Source organism: Hypanus sabinus, chromosome 14 (assembly GCF_030144855.1).
Source record: "Hypanus sabinus isolate sHypSab1 chromosome 14, sHypSab1.hap1, whole genome shotgun sequence".
Classification (NCBI taxonomy): Eukaryota; Metazoa; Chordata; class Chondrichthyes; order Myliobatiformes; family Dasyatidae; genus Hypanus; species Hypanus sabinus.
The window spans coordinates 35,122,693-35,138,535 of NC_082719.1; the positions used below are offsets into that span (position 1 = coordinate 35,122,693).

Consider the following 15,843-nt stretch of genomic DNA (forward strand, 5'->3'; position numbering starts at 1 on the left):
TGTCAAAGTTTTAAATGTCATGCTGAATCTTCGCAAACTTTTAAGGAAGTAGAGGCGCTGCTGTGCTTTCTTTGTCATGGCACTTACGTGCTGGGCCCAGGACAGATCACCTGAAGTGATAACACAGAGGAATTTAAAGTTGCTGACTCTCTCCACCTCTGACCCTCAATGAGGACCGTCTCATGGACCTCCAGTTTCCTCTTCCAGTAGTCAATAATCAGCTCTTTAGTCTTGCTCACATTGAGTGAGAGGTTGTTGTGGCACCACTCAATCAGATTTTCAATCTCCCTCCTATATGCCGATTCATCACCACCTTCGATTCTGCCTACAGCAGTGGTGTCAGCAGACTTAGATATAGTATTGGAGCTGTGCTTAGCCTCACAGTTGTAAGTGTAAAGCGAGTAGAGCAGGGGGCTATTACACAGCCTTGTGGTGCCCCTGTGCTGATGGAGCTTGTGGAGGAAATACTGTTGCCAATCTGAGTTGACTGCAAGTGATGAACTCGAGGATCCAACTGCACACGGAGGTATTGAGGTGAAAAATGCCTTGAAGCTTATCGTATGATAGTATTGAACGCTGAGCTGTAGTTGATAAAGAATATGGATAAATTTTGAATTTAGCCAAGTCTTACACTGTAAACAAAAACGCTGAACTGGTTTGTCTTTATAAGGCAATTAAATAAATGTGGTTGATGTTGATGTTACACATACAGTGGTTGCCTTTGCAATTATGTGTTTTTCGTTACGACAGATTGAATAATATCTTGTATTTAGCACTGACAATTTGTTGTGACTTTTAAAATGTTTGCGAGAAAGGTGCAACATTGAACCTCCATAACAAATGTTTCATTATGGAGAGCTAACCTTCAAAGATGTTTTACATAATGGTCATTGAATATTTTCTTTACAGAGGTAACTTCTGCTTTTCAGGCCCTCGTCATAATTGGTTGAAGGACTTCATTCTTGCTGTTTCAATGTTTGTTGGTGTTGGTGGCTGTTGGTTTGCATACACCCAGAACAGGAACTCCAAAGAACACATCACAAAGATGATGAAAGAGCTCGACAGTCTGCACAGAGCTGAGGAAAGCCTGATGGAATTTCAAGAGAGGTGAGTTCAAAGTGAGATGAGCAAGATAAGAAGTTTCAGAATTTGCTTCTGGAAGATAACTGTGAATGACGTCCAGAGAAAATCCAGAGAAAAAATGGAAGTATGACAGAGCTAAGGTGAGTGGGAGGACAGATGATTGGGAAATTTTTAAGGAACAACAGAACTTAACTAAAAAGGCAATACGGGGAGAAATAATGAGGTACAAACGCAAGCTAGCCAGGAATATAAAGGAGGATAGCAAAAGCTTTTTTAGGTATGTGAAGAGAAAGAAGATAGTTAAGAACAATGTTGGGCCCTAGAAGAATGAATTGGGTGAAATTATTACGGGAAGCAGAGAAGTGGCAGAAGAATTTAATGAGTACTTTAGATCTGTTTTCACTAAGGAAGACACAAGCAATCTCCCAGATGTATGGATGGGCCAAGGACATAGGGTAACAGAGGAAATGAAACAGATTGACATTAGGAAGGAAATGGTGATGACTAGACTGATGGGACTGAAGGCTGACAAATCCCCAGGTCCCGATGGTCTGCATCCTAGGGTACTAAAGGAGGTGGCTCTGGAAATTGCGGATGCATTGGTAATCATTTTCCAATGTTCCTTAGATTCAGGATCAGTTCCTGAGGATTGGAGATTGGCTAATGTTATACCAGTTTTTAAGAAAGGAGGGAGGGAGAAAACAGAGAACTATCATCCTGTCAGCCTAACATCAGTAGTGGGGAAGATGCTAGAGTCCATTATTAAAGATGTAATAGTGGCATATCTAGATAGCAGTGATAGGATTGGGCCGAGCCAGCATGGATTTACCAAGGGCAAATCATGCTTGACTAATCTATTGGAGTTTTTCAAGGATGTAACCAGGAAGTTAGATGGGGGAGATCCAGTGGATGTAGTGTACCTCGATTTTCAGAAGGCATTTGATAAGGTCCCACATAGGAGATTGGTGGGTAAAATCAGAGCTCATGGCATTGGGGGGAAGATATTGACATGGATAGAAAACTGGTTGGCAGATAGAAAGCAAAGGGTAACGGTGAATGGGTGTTTCTTGGAATGGCAGGTGGTGACTAGTGGGGTGCCACAGGGCTCGGTATTGGGACCACAGCTGTTTACGATTTACATCAACGATTTAGATGAAGGCATTGAGAATAACATCAGCAAGTTTGCTGGTGATACTAAGCTGGGTGGCAGTGTGACATGCGATGAGGATGTTAGGAGAATTCAGGGTGACTTGGACAGGCTGAGTGAGTGGACAGATACTTGGCAGATGACATTTAATGTGAATAAGTGTGAGGTTATCCACTTTGGGAGTAAGAACAGGAAGGCAGATTATTATCTGAATGGTGTAGAGTTAGGTAAGGGAGAAATACAAAGAGATCTAGGAGTCCTTGTTCATCAGTCACTGAAGGTGAATGAGCAAGTGCAGCAGGCAGTGAAGAAGGCCAATGGAATGTTGGCCTTTATTACAAAGGGAATTGAGTACAAGAACAAGGAAATCCTTTTGCATTTGTACAGGGCCCTGGTGAGACCACACCCGGAATATTGTATACAGTTTTGGTCTCCAGGGTTAAGGAAGGACATCCTGGCTATAGAGGAAGTGCAGCGTAGATTCACCAAGTTAATTCCTGGGATGTCGGGACTGTCTTACGCAGAGTGGTTAGAGAGACTGGGCTTGTACACACTGGAATTAAGGAGATTGAGAGAGGATCTGATTGCAACATATAGGATTATTTAGGGATTGGACAAGATAGAGGCAGGAAATATGTTCCAGATGCTGGGAAAGTCCAGTACCAGAGGGCATGGTTTGAGAATAAGGGGTAGGTCATTTAGGACAGAGTTAAGGAAAAACTTCTTCTCCCAGAGAGTTGTGGGGGACTGGAATGCACTGCCTCGGAAGGCAGTGGAGGCCAATTCTCTGGATGCTTTCAAGAAGGAGCTAGATAGGTATCTTATGGATAGGGGAATCAAGGGATATGGGGACAAGGCAGGAACCGGGTATTGATAGTAGATAATCAGCCATTATCTCAAAATGGCGGTGCAGGCTCGAAGGGCCAAATGGTCTACTTCTGCACCTATTGTCTATTGTCTAAAATTTTGATTTTTTTTGCCCTATCACACCTTAAACCTTTAAGGTGCAAGTCTTAAGCCTTGAGATTTTGTATGACCCTCCTCAAAGAACTCCCCAAAACGCCTCATTTCTTTTAAGTATTCACACATCCACATTCTTCCTGATGTGTTTGGCTAGGTCAGAAGGTATGTTGAACATGGGCGTTTCACTCAGAAATGTGAAAACTGGTTTGTCCAGAGGTTGTCAGACTTCATACAATGATTAAACTGAGAAAACACTGAATTATCATGTGCCACATCTAACACAGTAATAAGAAGCTGTAGCTACTATTGTAATTCTATAAATGGATCTTATAGAAGTATTTGGTTTCTGGCTAACAGTATCTCCTTCCAGATAGGTGCTTTCTAGCAGGGCCGTACTTTCAGACACATAGCACAACTCTGTCAATCGAAAATATTGGTTATGAAAATGACTGCATTTCATTTAATTTTTTTCTTGCCTCAATGAAGACTTCAAAAAGCTCAAGAAGAGAACAGAACTGTTGAAGTGGAGAAGCAAAATCTAGAACAAAAAATGAAAACGGAAATAAATGATGCCAAGCGAGAGGCACAGCGCCTGCGAGAGCTGCGGGAGGGCTCAGAGACTGAACTTAGCAGGCTGAAATATGCGGAGGAGGAGCTTGTACAGGTACGGATTTTCAAATTCCAGTGTTTTATATAGTTAGAGCTTTTAAACTTTATTATCTGAAGCACTAATTTATGACGCAAACTCTCTGCAGCACAGGCTCATTGTTTTTCAGGAAAGTTGAAGCACAGATTATTAGATTATATACTTGGGGAGTATGAGGAACAGAGGAATCCTGGAGGTGGAAATATGGGTAGGTAACAGATACTGCACATTAATCGGAGAGTCAAATGCAGAATTAGAGAGACTATTCTTCATTTTTATAAAGCTTGGTTAGACCTCAATTAGACCACTATGTGCTGTTCTCGACAACATGCAATAGAAAAGATTTGATAGTGCTGGAAGGGTTGCAGAGGAGATTCACCAAGACTTTGCCTGGGTTGGAGCATTTCAATTGTGAGACAAGTCTGAAGAAACTAGGCCAGTTATCCCTGGAGTGGAGGAAGTTAAGAAGCCACATAACTGAGGTATATAAAACAATGAGGGATATAGGTAAGATAGACTGCAGGAAACTTTTCCCCATTTCAGCAGGGGATAAAAGGTATAGGGTAAAGTAGAAGAGGTTCAGAGGCAATATGAGGAAAGACTTCTTTACTCAGAGAGTGGTAAATACTTGGAATTGACTGGCTGAGAAAGTGGTTGACTCTGTGTCATTGACAGCAGTTATGAAGTGTCTACATGAGCATTTGAATTGCGAGGTAGAGGGGGATATGGGCCTAGTGCTGGAAGATGAGATTAATATGAAAGGGTGTGCCACTGGTTAGTGAAGGAGTTGGGCTGAATGGCCTATTTCCATGGTGTGTGATAATATGCATCCATTTAGGGGCAGATCTTCTGTCACTCCTTGATCCACTTTGGTTCCTGGTGTGTCATGTACTGGCACCATGACTCCCTACATTTTGGGATGGCCCAATATAGTCCAGGTGCTGCCCCAGTACCGAGGGATAGCTGGACCTGCAGAAGTCCTTTGCTGGCAGGCTGTCAAAACTATCAGTGTGATTGAGGCTACCGAATGTTTGTGATTATCGTTTGGGAGGGTAAGGAAATGATGGAGGAATTAAACAACTGTACCTGTCATCATAGAAATAGACACAAAAACGCGATCAGGTATACCAAGGGACCAAGAGTGCAGTGAGAATGAGGAACTGAAGGAAGTCAGTGTAAAATCACCTTGTGAAGATGGTAAAAACAATACATTCCAAGGATCCAATGTTCCAATAGCAGTGGTTGGCAAGAATGGTCAGTGCAATAAAATTACTGGACAGATTAGGGGAATTTAAGGTTATGGGGAAAAGGCAGTTAGATGGAGATGAGTCCATGGCCAGATCAGCCATGATCTTATTGAATGGTGGGCAGGCTCGACGGGCCAGATGGCCTACTCCTGCTCCTATTTCTTATGTTCCTATGAAATTCCAGGAATGGTAGATTTGTCGGAATGATGAGAGATTGAGGGGATCTGGCTTGTTCTCTCTAGAATTTAAAAGAATGGGAGGTAATCTCATTGAAACTTAGGAAACGCTTCTGGGTCTCAACTGGCTGGCTTCAGGGAGATATTTTCCTGGCTGCAAAATCCAGAAGTCAGGATCAGAATATTTGAATAAATGATAGGCCATTTTGGACTGAGGTGACAAATAATTCCTTCCTGCAATAGGTAGTGAATCTGTGGAATTCCCTGCCAAGGAGGGTGGGGTGCTGTGGAGGCATAGTTATGGAGCTTTTTCAAAATCATAATTGGTTGAATTTTGAATATTCAGTGAATCAGGGGATAAGGGGTTGTACAGGAAAATGGCACTGACTAGGTCAGCTGTGAACTTGATGATCAGCAGAAAGAATTCAAAACCAAATGAATTGCTCTTGCTTCTAATTCTTCTTGTGTCATCTTTTTTAAAAAAAACTGAATTAAGAAGAAATTCTTGAATTAGATTAAAATTCTGATCCTTCAGTACTCTCGGCACTTTGGTGGTGCTGGGTTTTCCAGACTACTGAGCATTACTCTTATTAGTACTGCAACGCACTTGTAATTCACTTAATTTGGATGTTACACAATTAGGTAATCATTCTTTTTGTGAACCAGGTGGAGTCTTAAAAGACCGAAGGAAATAAAACCAGATGAGTTTAAAGGCAACATGGGAATGAAGCTCTGGTAAAGCAAAAGAGCTTGGGGAAAGGGGTTTCAGTGAAATTAAAAGGAGCATGGGAAGAGGACCCCGATAAATTTAGAAGAGGCATGGGCTCAGTTGGGTTGAATAGGAGAATAGGAAGGGGTCTTGAAGAGCTGAAAGAGAGCATGGGAAACAGGGCTCTGGTGATTTTAAATAGTGTGGGAAGGGGATCTCTGTGAATTCAAAGAGAGTAAGGGAACAGGGTTTTGGTAGGCTTAAAGGTTGTGTAGGAAGTGTAAAGAATGTGTGGGAGCAGGCCCTCAGTGAATTTTAAAGCTGTTGGAAAAATGGCAACCTGGTAAGTTTAAAAGGAGTTGAAAACAGTGCTTTGTTACGTTTATAAAGAGCCTCAGTGAGATTGAAAGTAGTGCTGGATCCAGGGCCCCAGAGAGTTTAAAGGGGATGGGGAAAACATCATCAAATTGTTTCTGAATAATTGAATTGCAAATTATCCGAGATGTACTGTGCAAGTTACAACTCGTTTACCATTTTTTTATAATAGTTATTGTAGAGCAGATTACTTTTCAGTTTAATAGAAGTGAGTAAGTCTAGTCATTTGCTCATAAGCAAATCATAAAAAAATCTTAATTTTTTTTTGACTTGCTTAATTATTACTGGCACGTATTGGCAAAATTTATCAGGCAGGGAATAACCACCACAGTGCATGTCTTATTCTGCCTGGTGTGTCAGAATATCTTTCTGTGTGGTACTGTTATGTTTTGTAACTCCAAAACATTAACTTAATTAAAAGAGAGACACAAGGGTTCAAAATATGAGTTGAACTTTGTGTTCACTTTAAACGAGTTGGGCAGGGATCACGAGGTAGCGACATGACATGTGCGATTCACTTATATTACATATAACCAACCCGTAATGAAGTTTTTAAACAGACAAGAATGCTTAACCAAACAATATATTTACAATACTGCATTACTTAAAGATTGCTGAAATGTTGAATGCACAACACACCTCCCTGCTTAGTTATAAACTCCAACTCAATAATATGTAGACATCAACAGCATAAAAAATTTTAAATGGTCCCATTCAGGACTAAATATTTAATCACTGTAGAGGCTTTCTTACTCTGTTCAGCAGGTGAGACTTGTGGCTGTGAAACAATCTCAGGTCCTGGAGCGTTCTCTGTGGTGGATGTAGGAGTTGACTCAGGGACTGCTGGAAGTAGCTCTGACAGGTTTCTCTAATAATTGACTCTGCTCTCCTCAACTGGTCAATGTGTCATCTCCAGATGATATCGGACACAATCTCCTATATGTAGGAGAGTGGCCCAGTTCTGTCCTTAATCTTTCTAAGTACCCAGTTTTGATCACCTCTGTAGTCCCTCACCAGGACTGCTTGTCCAGGAGTGAAACACCAAGCCTCCTAGTTTGAAAAGCCTTCAGTTTGTCTCAGCTGTTTGTCCTGCATGCTTTTTTCTGAGATTGGGTTTGAGGAGATCCAAGTGTGAATGCAAGGGCCGACCCAGAAACAGTATGGCTGGTGAGTTGTTACTTGTGGAGTGTGCTGCTTTGCGGTATGCGAGGAGGAAATTGGCGAACTTCTGCTTCGGTGTCAGTGGAGTGTGTTCTACTGACATTGCTCGTATTGCATTGTTTAGTTTCTGGGCAGACCTTTCCTTCAAACCCTTTGTAGCTGGGTGGTACGAAGCTAACATGTCTTATTCCGTTCAGTTTTAGCAATGACTGAAACCGTTCCACAACAAACTGTGGTCCATTATCACTGCCTAAGTGTTCTGGAACACCAGACCTTGAGAAGAGGCATCACTGTGTGAGGCTGTAGTGGAGGCCACTTCTGACCACTTTGTAGCTACATCAACTATTATGAAGAAATTTATGCCCATGAATGGACCAGCAAAATCTAAATGAATCCTCCGCCATGCCAATGCAGGCCATTCCCAGGGATGGAGAGGCGCTACTCTTGGCATCTTGGGAACTTGTTGGCATCCTGAACAGTCCATAGCAAGCTGCTCGACCTGCCAAGCAATCCCAGGCCACCAGAGAAAGCTTCAAGCGATGCTTTCATTTCAACTTTGCCTAGATGACTGTCATGTAGCTCCCATAACATTTTAGCTCTCAGCTTGGATGGCACGACAACTCTCAATCTCCACATAAGGCAGCTTCTGTCAAGGGCAAGTTCACCCCTGGGCTGATAAAAATGGGGGAACTGGAGTTTCTGCTGTATATTTCAGCCATGTTGAGTTGTCGTGTAGACCTGAGACAGTGAGGGGTATTTTCTTGTTTTTCTTTGCATCATCTATGCCACATTTGCTTTGTGTTAGGGAGAATACACCAAGAGAAGTGTAGTTTTTTGTAAATTTTTCCAGTATTTTCTTTTCCAAGGGTAAGCAGGACGATCCATCAGCATTTCCATAAATAGTCGTCCTCTTGAATTCTTTTTCTCTGCAGTGGTAGGGGAATGTGATGCAGAGGTTATGGGGGCATTCTCTTCCGTCACTCATAACATATGACATGACTGCATAAGGTGAGGCATCACAGGGAAGCTTCACTGGATGTTGTAGATCATGTGTGAGTACAGTGTCAAACGTCTTCATTTCCTCTACTTTTTTGAAAATCACCTCCCACTACTTTGTCCATTGCTGTTTCATCCTGACCTGCAGTAAAGAGTTCAAGTGGTGGAACACAGTAGCCAAACTTGGCATGAACCTGTTATAATAATTGACAATTCCTAAAAAGGACCACAACTGCAACGTGTCTTTTGGCCTTGAGTATCCACCACTGTTTGAATTTTCTCAGCATGCTTGTGTAATTCTTGTGGTGTTGGTGGTGTGGCCATGGTAAGTGATGCTTAGTTTAAAGAACTCACTTGTTGCATTGTGCTCTGAGCCCATAATCTTCTTATCTTTTTAAGACTTGAGGAGCTCAAAACTGTTCACAATGCTCAAGGTGAGGCCTCACTAGTGCCTTATAAAGCCTCAGCATCTATTACCATACCTGATCTTGTATTCTAGGCCTCTTGAAATGAACGCTAACATTGCATTTGCCTTCCTCACCAGCAGCACTACCTACAAGTTAACCTTTAAGTTATTCTACACAAGGACTCCCAAGTCACTTTGCATCTCTGATTTTTGGATTTTCTCCACGTTTAGAAAATAGCCTGCACATTTAATTCTTCTACCAAAGTGCTTCTTACCAAACAGTCAATGCTCTAAATATGCCAGTAAATTTCCTGTAATGCCGTGGGCTCTTAACTTGGTAAGCAGCCTCATGTGGCACCTTGTCAAAGGGCTTCTGAAACTCCAAATATACAACATCCATTGCATCCCTTTTATCTATCCTACTTGTAATCTTCTCTAAGAATTCCAACAGGTTTGTCAAGCAAGGTTTTCCCTTGAAAAAACCATGCTGACTTTGCCCTATCTTGTCCTGTGTCATCAAGTACTCCATCACCTCATCCTTAACAATTGACTCCCAAATCTTCCCAACCACCGAGATCAAGTTAACTGGTCTATAGTTTCCTTTCTACTGCCTTCCTACTTTCTTAAAGAGTGGAGTGACAGTAGGTTATTTCAGTACCGGGGTGATGTTGGCTTTAAAATCACTACAGATCCTGACAGACCCATTCTTCTTGGCTACTAGAACATCTGGCATTGCCCATGGGCTCCACTCAACCTTGGCAAGAATTCTTCAGCCTCCTTGCGATCTAGCTCAAGAGCTGGTATAAGGAACCCAATGAGCATTGCAAAACTTGGGTCTGGCATTTTTATTTAACACTATTATACCCTTGATATGTTTGAATTTTCCAATGCTACCCTTGAACACATCTGTGCATTATCCAGTAACATTATTCATTTGCTTTCAATTGACCCTATCATAGGGATGTAGCATGCAAATGATGGATGGATCTCCAATCAAGTTGGAGTTGACTCCGCCAGTGGTGATTGTTGTATTTCGCTATTACAAATGTCATTCCCACAGGGGTTATCTTTTCTCCAGTATAAGTTCCTATTTGGATATAACTGTGGGCTTCAGTTCAGTATCTTTAAAATGCTGTTCAACCTCATTTTGTGGAATGACTAAAATAGCCAAACTAGTGTCCAGTCACATTTTAATTAATTTACCGCTCATTTCTGGTGTAAGGCATATTGCTTGTCTGCTGTTAGCTTTCACGTTGTAAGTCCCAGTCCTGTGTTACTCTCAACATTGTCAGATTTTTCAACAACAGCATGCAGGTTAGTGCTCTTTTTGAAAATGCAACTTAATAACTTCTGCCTGACTTGTTCTTTGTTCGTGTTCTACTTTGTTGTATTTCTTACAAGCTTCACCTTTAAATCTGCTTTGATCTGGTGTATGTGAGCCCCTGCCACAATGGAAACACCATTTGTTTGGCCAGGCTGGTTTTTGTTTAGACATTGCAATTTTGTTTATGCTCACTTTAATTCCTGACTGCAACTCAGTTGTGTCTTCGTCTGCTGTTTCCATTAATAAGCTATTTCAACTGTCCTTTTAAATGTAAGTTGTGCTTTCATTAGGAGCTATTTTTGAATGCTTTCTTGTAAAATTCCACAAACTCTAAGTGCATTATTAAGCCCATTATTGAACTGACAATGCTCAGACAACATCTGCAATTCAACTGTGTATGCTGAAGTAGACTCCTCTTCCTTTTGACTCTGCTTATGAAATCGACAGTGGTTTTGGTTCTAAACGTTCCTGCATTATTTTCACAATATCTGCAAAGTTCGCTTTGGCTGGTTTGGTTGGAACAGCCAGACTCCTTTGCAAACTGAGTGCCTTTGAATGCAATGCGCTCAGCAAAATTGGCACTCAATTCTCAATGCTATTTACTTTAAAATGTCGCTCAATCTATTCAGTATACAGGCAGTCCCCGGGTTACGTACGAGCTCTGTTCCTGAGTCCGTTTTTAAGTCGGACTTGTACGTAAGTTGGAAAAAGTACATCCGGTATTATGTAGCGTCAGTTAGTCAAACATTTGTCTTAGTATATAGTATATATTTTATCTTTCTATGCAAATAAAACACTTAAGAAACGAATGTATTCCAATAATTAAACCATTGCGTTGCTTAGTAATAATTGTAGCTTTCATCGGGGCAGGGCCTTTCACATGCTCCATTATTCTCACTTTATCTGTTATCCTTTAACATTGTTCTGATCGTTGACCGACTGTAGCCTGCTTTTCCAATGACCGATGGCGTTTCACCTCTTTCCAAACGTTTTATTATTTCCACTTTATTTTCAATCATGATTGGAACAGAAACACTGCGGGTGGCGGGTCCCGAGCTGCACCAGCTCCCAAGGTCTGCTGGGTCCTACGGACCACCGCACTCAGACAGGTTAAATGGGTCAAGTGGGGGCTGTGCCGGGTTTGGGTATTTGATCCTCCACAATATTCCGCGTGGGTACTTAAACTGGAGGTGGCAGTGTTTTTTTTACGAGGTTGAGTTGTGAGCTCGACATCAACCCGGCACGGGAGCGGTCTGTCACTGGATTGAACACGAGCCCGGCGCTGATCTCACTGCGCCACCAGCTGACCGGAACGGGGGGTGAATCTTACTAAGAAAATTTAAGCCAAGTACAAAGTTAAACAGTCAACACAGTGTCAACGGCAACAACTTAAAATGGCGGACAGCATTGCGATCCGACAAAATGATGGATGGCGTTCTCCTTCCTCGGTTTGTAGGTACAAGTTGTCCATAAGTCAGACGTTCATAACTTGGGGACTACCTGTACAAAATCTAGTTATATTTCACCTAATCAAACGGCCAAGCATTTCTGTTTTTATTTCATGGATTACTATGCCCAATACTTACTGATTTTGAACCTGTGAATTCTTTCATTTTCTCCCTCTTTTTTTACTCATTCAAAAATATGCTCTGCTCTGAAGAAAAAAGACATGATGCAATTTTTTCTTAGAAACATAGAAAACCTACAGCACAATACATGCCCTTCGGCCCACAAAGCCGTGCCAAACATGTCCTTAACTGAGAAATTACCTAGGGTTACCCATAGCTCTCTACTTTTCTGAGCTCCATACTCAACTGTCATGCAGCGTTTTTTTTTTAACTTGAACATTTCACTTCAGCAGGTAGGTAGAAACATAGAAAACCTACAGCACAATACAGGCCCTTTGGTCCACAAAGTTGTGCCAAGCATGTCCTTACCTTAGAAATTACTTAGGGTTACCCATAGCCCTCTATTTTACTAAGCTCCGTGTATTTATCAGGAATCTCTTAAAAGACCCTATCATATCCACCTTCACCACCGTTGACGGTAGTCCTTTCCACACACTCACCACTCTCTGAGTAAAAAAACTTACCCTTGACATCTCCTCTGTACCTACTCCCCAACACCTTAAACCTGTGTCCTCTTGTGGCAACCATTTCAGCTCTGGGAAAAAGCCTCTAACTATCCACATGATCAGCCTCTGACAGCCCTCCACACTATCCACAACACCCACAACCTTTGTGTCATCAGCAAACTTACTAACCCATCCCTCCACCTCCTCATCCAGGTCATTTATAAAAATCACGAAGAGTAAGGTTCCCAGAACAGATTCCTGAGGCACCCCACTGGTGACAGACCTCCATGCAGAATATGACCCGTCTACAACCACTCCTTGCCTTCTGTGGGCAAGCCAGTTCTGGATCCACAAAGCAATGTCCCCTTGGATCCCATTCGTCCTTACTTTCTCAATAAGATTTGCATGGGGAACCTTATCAAATGCCTTGCTGCAATCCATATACTCTACATCTACTGCTCTTCATTCATCAATGTGTTTAGTCACATCTTCTAAAAATTCAATCAGGCTCGTAAGACACAGCCTGCCCTTGACAAGACCATGCTGACTATTCCTAATCGTATTATTCCTCTCCAAATGTTCATAAATCCTGCCTCTCAGGATCTTCTCCATCAACTTACCAAGCACTGAAGTAAGACTCACTAGTGTATAATTTCCTGGACTATCTCTACTCCCTTTCTTGACCCTCCGCAACCCTCCAATCCACTGGAACCTCTCCCGTTCCCATTGATGATTCAAAGATCATTGCCAGAGGCTCAGCAATCTCCTCCTTCACCTCCCACAGTAGCCTGGGGTACATCTCATCTGGTCCTGGCGACTTATCCAAATTGATGCTTTCCAAAACTCCAGCACATAGTAGTTGTCTTAGGTTCATTTTAAAAGTACGTCATTGCCACTGTGATGTTTTGTAACTTCAAGATGTTAAACTAATTCAAAGTAAGACAGGGGAGTCCAAAATGTGAGTCCAACTTCGCTTTTACTTTAAGCAAGGTACGCACTTACTATGTGGTAGTGACGTACATATGCAGTTTATTTAGTTTTACCTATAATTTATAAGGAATTATTTAAACAAGAACGATTAATCATCCAATATATTTGAAATATTGCACAAATGCTACTGAAATATTACAAACTCAACAATAGATACCTGTTCTCTACCCCTTTGTAACTGCGGGGTAATATAATATTACCCTTATATTACTTTGAAATATAAGTGTATTCCAAACAAGAAGGCAGTCTTCTCCACCAGATTACTGCTCAAACGGAGAAAGGGAAAGTTGCTTCCTGAACATGGAATTTTCTTTGCCACATGACAGGCAACATCTTGTTTTCCAGCTGCCTGTGGATTGATTCAGTTACAACAAGTTTTCTGTTAAAACTCCCAAGCAGAACAGAACACTTAATGTTAAAATCTGGACATGATTTGTTGCCTGGGGCCACTTTTGTTGAAGAAGCTGATCCACAAATCAAGTCTCCAGGCAGATAAAGAGAAACCAGAAGTGTGCTCGTAGACAAGTAATAAAAACAGTGGTGCTAAACACTCAGATTCTCCAAAATGTTCCACGTGACTCAATGGGATTGTTTGCATTCCTTTTAACTTATTCCATTTCCAGTCACAAAGATACAATTCAAAATAAAGTAATCTGAAATAAACTAAATTTTTGGAGTTTTTTGGCGGTGTTCTGTGCTTGGAAAACACTTTGGAATTCATCATGGGACAACATAAATCAGAGCACTGAGTATAGGAGTTGGGATGTAATGTTAAAATTGTACAAGGCATTGGTGAGGCCAAATTTGGAGTATTGTGTACAGTTCTGGTCACCGAATTATAGGAAAGATGCCAACAAAATACAGAGAGTACAGAGAAGATTTACTAGAATGTTACCTGGGTTTCACACCTAAGTTACATAGAAAGGTTGAACAAGTTAGGTCTTTATTCTTTGGAGCATAGAAGGTTGAGGGGGGACTTGATAGAGGTATTTAAAATTATGAGGTGGATAGATAGAGTTGACGTGGATAGATAGAGTTGACATGGATAGGCTTTTTCCATTGAGAGTAGGGGAGATTCAAACAAGAAGACATGAGTTGAGAGTTAGGGGGCAAAAGTTTAGGGGTAGCACGAGGGGGAACTTCTTTACTCAGGGAGTGGTAGCTGTGTGGAACGAGCTTCCAGTAGAAGTGGTAGAGGCAGGTTTGATATTGTCATTTAAAAAAAAAATTGGATAGGTATGTGGACAGGAAAGGAATGGAGGGTTATGGGCTGAGTGCAGGTTGGTGGGACTAGGTGAGAGTAAGCGTTCGGCACAGGCTAGAAGGGCCGAGATGGCCTGTTTCGTGCTGTAATTGTTATATGGTAATAACATCCAAAATGTATATTTAGTATGGTAATTTTTTTTTACTTTTACATGGAATTGACACTGCAGAATTCCATTGTTCACATTGTTGATTGAAACCAATAGTTGCATTGCACAGGATCAACACATACAAACTGCTGGAGGAACTCAGCAGGTCAGGTAGCACAATGGAGATTAAAGAGCCAACAGTTCGGTCCAAGACCCTTCATCAGGACTGTTGAAGGATAGCACAGATTCCCATTCTGCTGTATCTCACTTTCAACCAGTCTGAAGAACTTCTCTCAATGTCCACTGATTTAATCATAAGAGATTTCATTCTTGCATGCAGGTTCCTTCTGTTCAATTCAATTAAAATCCTTATTTTGTGTTTAGAATTTAAACTGCCTGTCAAAGAAGCGTTATTAAGAGCAGCTGGCCATTCAGTCTTCTGTTCCACCAGTGATAGATCTTATTTTACCTCCAGCACCAAGACCCAGTAGATCTTGGAATTTAAAATAAAAGCTAACTCTGCTGGAAATACTCAGCAAGTCAGGTACTTAAGTTGCAAAGAGAAAAAAGGTTAGCTCTCCAGCTAGCTTACCTATCGCTTGCAAAAAGATCCTTACACTTAAAAGTTACAGGTGGACAAGCACCAATGAGTTTCAGATTTCCTCTACTAGTAATGTGGTTTTATGATTTGGCTCCCAGGTGTCATAACATCCTATTCTTTTGAATTTAAAGGAAGTGAGAGCAAACTTGAAATAACTAAAGTGAAAAAGAAAATTACTAGGAGAGCACTCAAAAATGGTGGCATTATTTTTAAATTGTTTTGCATGCAATTTAATATGCATAAGTTAACCACATAGTCAAAGCTAATAGATAGGCACTGTAAACTTTGTAGTTCTGTTTAAATTTTTGATGAAGTAACAATGTAGTGATTTTTAGAACTTTAGCTGTCGTTATTACAGCTTGCTAAGGATTAAAATGTGAACATAGCAATGGCTTGTGACCGTAGGAAGACTACATAGAGCAAAATGTATAATAACTGTATTTTTATGAAAGTGAGTTCTAAAGTAACCCTTAGCATACTAATTTTGATAAATAATGCACATTATCTGCATGATTTTAATTTAGTAAATTAACACATTCTGCTGGTCGAGATTTTAAACTGAAGTTTATGTACCATTTGTCTGCCTAGCATTT

The 15,843-nt window shown here is 41.1% G+C and overlaps 1 protein-coding gene across 2 annotated transcripts in view; it reads left to right on the forward strand.

Annotated features, from left to right (window-relative positions):
• stim2b (stromal interaction molecule 2b) overlaps nt 1-15,843 on the forward strand; it is a 159,297-nt gene that overhangs the window by 127,327 nt on the left and 16,127 nt on the right. For both annotated transcript variants that reach the window (XM_059989006.1, XM_059989005.1), the window contains exons 7-8: nt 930-1,107; nt 3,680-3,857. In XM_059989006.1, coding sequence (XP_059844989.1) covers nt 930-1,107; nt 3,680-3,857 — 356 coding nt within the window. The remainder of the gene's footprint in view (nt 1-929; nt 1,108-3,679; nt 3,858-15,843) is intronic.